General features: G+C 54.1%; 1 protein-coding gene across 1 annotated transcript; it reads right to left on the bottom strand.

The window, feature by feature from the left end:
- Positions 1–378: 378 nt before the first annotated feature.
- CDK9 (cyclin dependent kinase 9) lies at positions 379–7,857 on the bottom strand. The gene is made up of 7 exons (XM_075715999.1): positions 7,744–7,857; positions 7,096–7,177; positions 6,147–6,237; positions 4,052–4,218; positions 3,685–3,856; positions 3,460–3,608; positions 379–2,216 (listed from the first exon to the last, which is right to left on the bottom strand). The coding sequence occupies exons 1-7, from the start codon at positions 7,833–7,835 to the stop codon at positions 1,851–1,853; spliced, it is 1,119 nt and encodes a 372-aa protein (XP_075572114.1). The 5' UTR covers positions 7,836–7,857; the 3' UTR covers positions 379–1,850.
- Between the last annotated feature and the right edge of the window lie 31 nt (positions 7,858–7,888).

The raw sequence follows: 7,888 nt of genomic DNA on the forward strand, positions 1-7,888 counted from the left end.
CAACACCGGGGCACTGGGGCCCCCCAGGCCTCTGCGGTCCCCAGCCAGGCAGGCACCGCAGAATGGGCCTCACCCGGTGCCACCAAAGCTGCCCCCGACGCCTCCTCTGCTCACGACACCCGTGCTGCTGCGTTAATCAACCGCAGCGCTAATTGCACTGAGCCTCCCTCCCGTTAACGGCACCGGGGCAGACAGAGCCAGGGACCCCCAGGAGGGGAGCAGCAGCAAGGGGACTTGACGCTGTCTGAACCCAAACGTGGGCAGCTCTCCTCACAGATCACAGAGGGGCTGTTTTACAGCACTCTGGCTGCTTTCTCCGCTTAGGCAAAAGACTGACACAAGGTTAAAACCAGCCATTTGGGACAGGATTGTGTTTATTCACAACTGGCGTAAGTCAACTGGCTTATTGCTTGCACCCAACTGCATTTTTTTTCCAAAGAAACCAAGTCCCCCCAACCGGACACTGTTTCAGAGCCCCACATCAAGTGAGATTTACCTTGTACACGTCCTTTATCATCCTCACTTTCTGTCCTGAGAACGGTGCCGCTCACCACCGCTTCCTCCCCTGAGGCCTTCTGCTACCAACGTGGCTTTTGCCATTAGGCTAGTTAACGGACAACCTATCAAATGCCAAAGGTTATCACCCGCTGCATGTTGTACACGTCATTTGTTTGAAAGTCTTGGGATCCATTGGGCTCACTGAGAAGACAGCCAGCTGCAGCTGACAGCCGTGGAAGACAAAGTGTTCAGCAAGCGGCTCCACCGCAGCGGGCTGTGAAGGAGCACTCGCTCTGCGCAACTCGGTCCCAACAGGTTCTGGCAGAAGGTGTGCGTGCACCGTCATGGTGCATCGGGCTGGTCGCTGTGTCTGGGGAAGGCAGCAGTCTTGCTCTAGACTTGTGCAAAGAGCTCCAGGAGAGAAGAGTGGACATGCGAGTGTTTAAAGACTCACCCTGCTCCCAGCACAGCATTCCCAGCACTGCCACGCCATCGTGAAATCCCCACAGACAGCAGGTCTCACCCCAGGCTGAGGCCAGCACTCGCAGCTCCCTTCTCCATCCAAACTCCTGCCACAGCCAGCGCTACGGGGGAAGCACGCAGCAGGCTGGGTGTGTCCAACAAGACTCCTAATTGCAGTTTGCAGTGAAGAAAGCACGGATGCCGCTTGCTGTTACAGAGACCAATGATTCCCACTGTAAATCCTGGCTGTATGGAGCAACCAGCTCTGCCAGCCACCCCTCCAGTTTGCCCAGTAAGCCCCTTTATAGGCTAGAGCCCAAGCTCCAGTAAGAGTTAGTCATGCTGTCTAGAGTGACTCTGCCTTCCCCAGGACACCTCTGCATTACTCAGAAGCTCTTGCCTCGTCCTACATCAACGCTTCAGTGTTCAAAGGATACGCCGCGCAGGAGCTACAACCAACAGAGAGAGCTGAGACATCTCCCAGCAGGGCCCAGTTTGGTCCAGGGCAGCTACTCCCAGTCCTGCCAGTCCCAGCACCGTTTGCCAAGAGTCCCAGCACTGACAGAGCCACCTTCTCCATCACCAGGTCCATAAAGATCAGTCCGCAAGATTAATGTAACCAATACAGACTGTTGCAGGGGGGACACAGGCTCTGTGCCAAAGCTGCAGGAAAACAACCCCGGGCTCGCAGGTGTTACCTCCCCAGTCCCGCAGCTCCGCAGTGGCTGAGCTGCTGCATGAGGAGAGGAGACGGCAGAGCTCAGTTAAAGCCAGCAGGCACTTCACCTTGAAGAAAGTCCTTTCCCAGACGGAAAGACCTCACCAGGACATCCCCGCTCAATGCAACCAGCGGAGTAGCCCAGCCGGGACCCCGCTGGGGAAGCCCCCGCTCAAAACACCCTGTCGAATTCTGTCTGGTTGGTGGCGGTCGGGTTCCTGCCCTGGTTAGCCGGCTGCTGGGGCATGTGCCCACCCCTCCTGCGCGGTGGGGCCAGGTACTCGAACATGGACTGGTTGTGGGTGGACAGCATGTTTTTGAGGTCCGAAGGCATGGGATCTGACCAGAAGAAGTCGTGGTTCAGCGCGTCATCGCTGTCAATCCGTTGGGCAGGATCCAGCACCAGCAGCTTGTCAATGAGGTCAAGTGCATAGGGGTCTTTAACATAGGCTTTCAGGCGATCCTTCACCTTGCGCTTCTGGCCCTTGGGGAGATCCAGCTTCTGGTACAGCTCATATTTATCCACATTCGGCCAAACCTGGGAAAGGGCAGGAAGGGAGGGTTGGGAAGAAATAGTTACAGAGAGGAGAGGCCAAGCTATTTTGGATGCTAACGCCCCCAGGCAAACCGGGGCAAGGTCTGCCAAGAGAATAATACTATTTTATAACCTCCAAGCCAGCAGACCTTGTTCCCACAGCATGAAGGAGGCACTAAAGAGTGCACTAAAGCCTGTAGACACATGGACAAGTCAGGACACGTGGTGTAGGAATGGCACGCAGGGTGCTCCAGGATTTCTGGTTCTCCCACAAAAGAGTTACTAGAGAACACGGCTCAGGCTGGCTACAACATCCAGAAAGTTAAAATGACAAAACTTATTGCTAAATAACAACCCGGAGGTACGTGGTACCTTTTATCCTTAGAAAGCAAAGCCTGCTGCAGTCACCAGCACTTACCTCAACCCTGGTCTGGGAGAGACCACAGCAGGTATTTATATACAAAAGAAAGTGCCTTCAACATAGGTACATAATGTCTGTAACAGAGGCATGAGGCCTCTGCAGCTGCCTGCACAACTGCCTGCTTATTGCGCCCCCGAGACTGCAGCCCCAGCCAAGAGATCCCTCAGCTCCATCTCCCACAAGAGGGCAGGACCAGGTGCCATCGAATAAGGAGCTGAGAAAGGGCTGAGTGCTCACACCAGGGCGCAGCCGATGCCACAAATCACAAGCCAGAATTCAAGAGGCTTTTCAAGGTGACCAGTGCAAAGCACCTAAGACAAACACCTCAACACAAACCAAAAAAAGCTCTTCTTTAAGCAGAAATTCAGAGGGTGTTTATCTGCGAGACAACCTCCAAACACAGACCAGAACAGATTCCTACATGTAATGTTCTGTTCTTTCACACTCGGAGCAGCCAGCATCCTCTCTGCACTCAAAAACAAGGACATGACTTGCCCCTCCCGAAGGAGGTCTGGGAGGCCAAGTCCACCATCTTCCCCTTAGGAGGTTGAGCACAAGTAACACGACAGCTGTAGTTTACACAGAGCAGCAAGGAAAGCACAGTGTCCCACTGTGCACTTGGCTCCCAGGAGGCAAGTAGCATTTTCAGGAGCTTCCCCAGCCTCCTTGCCAGCAGCAGACACGCTCCAGTGCCAGGAACACGGAGCAGCCAGCACACAGGGCAGGGAAGAGGCCCAGGAGTGCCCAGTCCCAGACACTGCCCACACCACCCACTTTGCAGCTCTCCTTCCACCTTCCACAGCTCGCCCACGCTCTCGCCCTCACCTCCGGCGTGATGGATCCACAGAGCTGGCTGATGAGGGTGAGCTGGTGCTGCTCTGTGTTCCCCTGCATGATGGGGCTGCGGGTCCACATCTCTGCCATGATGCAGCCTCCACCCCAGAGGTCAATGGGGGGACCGTAGTCCCGCTCCCCTAAACGGAGACGCCGTGTTAGTCACCCAGGGGCACGAGAAGGGCAGAGAAGCCGGCAGAGCCCATCACCTCCTACCTAGGAGCAGCTCTGGTGGCCGATACCACAGAGTCACCACCCGATTGGTATAGCGGTTCGGCTGGCTGTTCTTAGCCAGGCTGAAAGCTCGAGCCAGCCCAAAGTCTGCAAGCTTCAGGACTCCGTCCCGTGTGATCAGGACATTTGCAGCTTTCATGTCTCGATGTAAGATCTGTAGGAGGACAGACATCAAAAGGTTAAGCCATTAAGGTACCCTCCTGGGGCACCTGGTGCCAGCAGGGCACTCAGACTCCGGAGGTCAAGGACAAGGAAGGAATTCCCTCCAGTCTGTGCTAAGACACCCGCTCCTTGCAAGGCCACGGAGAGCAGGGTGGCCGCAGGGCACAGCACGGATCTGGCCCATTACCTTGTTCCTGTGGATGTAGTAAAGTCCATTCAATAGCATCTGCATAACTTTCTTGATCTCTGAGAGCGTGAACTTGACGTGGGCATTGCTGAGAAGGCCAGCCAGGTCGTGCTCGCAGAAGTCAAACACAAGGTAGATACTGCCCTTGCAGCGGTTGTACGGAGAGGCTATGGGAGAGACAAGGAGGAACTGTCAGCGAGGGACCCTTAGCCCCATCACAGCAACTCCTGACCTCCAGCCACCCTGCTGCTCGTACAGCACTCACTAGACAAAACCTCAGGGCACAGGAACACAGAGAACCAGAGACAGCCTGCAGGCCTCTAGATCCTTCATAAAGGGACACTAAGACAGCACAGCTAGCAATGGAAGAATGAGATGAGGATCAGAGTAGTGAATGTCATCAGACAGGCAAGAAAAGGGCATGAAAATCTTTGAAAGCTTCGTTTTGTGCTGTTCTATGCACCTACCGGCTGTGGTGTTTCCTCCCTGCAAGCTGTGGCCAGTAGGTGAACATACCGCTAGCTGCCAGCTGAGCACTATCGCTGATTGCATCAGCGATAAGAGAAGGCACCCGCAAAGACAGCCCCAGGGAAAATGCAGAAACAGAGAAAAATCTGTCTAATACAGCATTAGAAAGTGAGGTTTTCCACAACCTCAAACAGCATCTACAAAAACGGACTGATGCGGATCAAAGTGATTTAAAACTCCAACTGCAATTTAAAGTCAACAATAGAAAACCTCAAATGAAGCAATCGATTTCAATCTTGTTCCTAGAGCACACATGCAAAACGTTATTAAAAAGAAAGGCTGATTTTCATCAGCTGTAATTAGCAAAACCTGCTGATGAGCAACTCCAACCGGAAAATGAGGGCTAAGCTCAGCCCCCACAGAAACACACCACTCTCCTCTGCCAGCCAGGAGGGTGCCTGCACAACTAGGTTTGCAGTTCTTTATGCAGATATGGTCCTTACTGCACCTTTCCAATGCAAAAAGAGAAAAGCTCCAAGTTTGAGAACAGTAAATACAACATTTCTACTTTACTGGCAACTGAGGTCAAGGTAGATTCATATGAAAACAGGAATTCAATCAAAACCCAAACAACTGACACATCTTCAAAAATATTTACCTTAGGTATGCCAGACATGCAATCATCACAACTTGTTTAATCACACAATGAATTAAAAATTAACTTCTTGTCAGTGTTTCTACTCCTACCTGTTCAGACAATAATCTACACACAGTGGAGTACTGGAGTAACTTCAAGTTCTCAGTCCTAGGCCAGGGATTTCTACCAGTTCAGTGACTGTACTTTTTTAAAAACACCACCACCATGTGCCACTTTCGTTTTTATTTAACAGAAATGACTGACTAGAGAATGGCAGGCTTTAAGATCAGCTGTCATTTTCAGAACTGGTTTTCCAGTACAAATCCATATAAGAGAATGCTATATAAAAACTAGCAAACGTTTTAAAGCAGTTTCACTAGAAACAGAGCCAGGCCAGGTGCACTGAGAACGTCAGTCACGCAGCAGAGGCACGCTGCGTGAGGTGGAAGCGCGGCTCAGAACCGCCCTGTGCGGAGTCCCAGCCCTCACAGCACGAGCGGTGACTGTCACCCACAGACAGAGATGGCGAGCGAGTCTCCAGCTGGAGCTGTGTCATCAGCTCGGAGCTGCCACGAACCGTCATAAGCCAACTGTGAGAGATGGTTCCAGCTCCTGACAGGGAACCGGCTGCGCACAGCCACGAGATCAGCTCCAGGCTGAGAACCCTCTGTTTCAAAGTCTCTCTGGCACAGGTTTATTTAAAACCTCTCAGACAGGAGTTTTCCAACACGGGCAGGATTCACCGCCACAGCACAGGCATGTCTTAGCAGGATTGGCAACAGCTTTTTCCAGCCAGGCTGCAGCAATGTCCTAACTCATTTAGAAACTGTTTTCCAAGATGAGTGTACCATCACCCCACATCACAGGCAGGAACAGAGACCCGTGCTCAGCTTAGAGACCCCACTCCCAGCACAAAACACCAGCCTGCTCTGTGGCGAAGAAGGGCAGAAAGAAAACCGAGAGCCAGCACAAGAGACCGCCGCAAGCTACCTTTGGTCCTGCAGATTTCAATGAGGTTCACCACGTTCTCATGTTTGAGCAGCTGGAGGATTTTAATCTCTCGCAAGGCTGTGATGGGGAACTGGAAAGGAGAAATAGAGCACAGAGATTAGGAACGCAGGAGACCAGGCCACCCCTGCCTAGAGAGCAGGAGAGATGTGACCACAGCAGCTTGGCAGGGGACCTGCTCGAGCAGCACCATGACACGTCACTGAAGGGCAACCAGAGCTTTAAAAAAGAATACCAATACCGGGATTGCCAAAATGTGCCATCAGGCGATCATTGGTGAGATTCTGCCATAAGAGAGAGGTGTTTGGCTGGGGCCGAGACCTGCACGCAGACACCCCTCCCTCCTCTTCTCACCTTGCACATTTGTAACAGGAAACGGTACAGCCCGGGTTGAGCTGCAGAGCAGCCTCCCCTGCTGCTGCCTCCACCGTTTACACTGTTACTCTCTCCTCAGTTTGTCCCATCTCTGCACACCCCCGAGCATATGCCTTTCACACATTACCCAATTCCTCCATGAACAACAGCCAGTGTAGAGCCCTGCGCTGGGAGCGATGGGGTTTTGCACAGGAGGAGGAATGCGAGGGCAGTGTCACCTCCCAGCAGCTGTCCCACACGGCTCGGTCACCACACAGCTACTGCACCACACTGCTGCTGTGTGCCTGTGCAGCTGAGAAGGTGATAACAGGTCGTACACTTTGGTAGGGCAACCACAAGACCCAATATTATCGCAGTATCAGTAGGAAATGAAAAAGGCCACAGGGGTGGGATCCTGTCCACACCCTTACAGGTTCAAGATCTGGCACATTATTGCAGTAACTATTGTTAAAGAACAGAGTGAAAACGCATCTCTGCCGTCCCAAAGATTAGCTTTCACCTATGAACCCCCCAATCCAGGCCTTCCCAAACAGCCCAGGCACACTCCCACACTTACCCCCTCCTTCTCATTTTCCATCAACACTTTCTTCAGCGCTACTTTCTTGCCCGTCTGACGATGTTTGGCTTTGAAAACTTCCCTGTAAAAACAGACAGGGAAAATCCGTGAGCAGCACAAGGAAGAAAGAAAACAGCCAGATGTTCCTGACCAGGGACAAGACCAAACCAGACACACACAAGAGCACCATCCAGACAGCTGCCACACAGACAGCTCTGTGCTGAGCCACTGACCGGCCCAGCCATGTCCCGTTTGGATCAAAGGCCCTCAGGACTGGCTGAGCCAGCCCAGAGCTGCCACAGCCCCATGAGGATTTTGGGCAAGGTTGCACGGTTTGGGCAAAGTTGTGGGTCCCCGCCCTGACTGTCTCCAGGGTAACCCTCCTCGGCCGGAGCCTGGGACAGAGCGGGGCCTCGGGGTGGGGAAAAGAGGACTCAGGGGCCAGGCCGATTCCCCGGGGCCAGGGGGTTGCCTGGGGAAAGGACATCCAAGCGAGGGGCACTCAGGCCCGGGGCGGGCGGGCCGCGGGGCTGAGGGGGCCGGGCCCGGGCAGCAGGCCCGAGGGCGCGGTAGGGCGGGGTAGGCCGGAGAGGGCCGGGGAGGGCCGGGGCCGGGCCCAGGGCGGGCCGGGGCCGACTGGACGCTCACCCGAAAGTGCCCTGCCCGATCTTGGCGAGCTTCTCGTACTTGGAGACCTCATCGCAGAAGGGGCACTCCACCATGTCGTACTGCTTGGCCATGCCGGCCGCCGCCGTTGCTACAGGGACGCGCCGCGCCCCTTCCGTCGCGTGCC

Source organism: Pelecanus crispus, chromosome 9 (assembly GCF_030463565.1).
Source record: "Pelecanus crispus isolate bPelCri1 chromosome 9, bPelCri1.pri, whole genome shotgun sequence".
In the NCBI taxonomy this organism is placed as follows: domain Eukaryota; kingdom Metazoa; phylum Chordata; class Aves; order Pelecaniformes; family Pelecanidae; genus Pelecanus; species Pelecanus crispus.

What these genes read in the sequence shown, in the direction of transcription:
- CDK9 (XM_075715999.1), bottom strand. Translation starts at nt 7,835, where the DNA reads ATGGCCAAGCAGTACGACATGGTGGAGTGCCCCTTCTGCGATGAGGTC. An exon ending in TGGAAAATGAGAAGGAGGGG is followed by an intron (nt 6,238 to 7,095) that starts GTAAGTGTGGGA and finishes TCTCCTTTCCAG; the next exon opens with TTCCCCATCACAGCCTTGCG. An exon ending in TGAAATCTGCAGGACCAAAG is followed by an intron (nt 4,219 to 6,146) that starts GTAGCTTGCGGC and finishes TCTCTCCCATAG; the next exon opens with CCTCTCCGTACAACCGCTGC.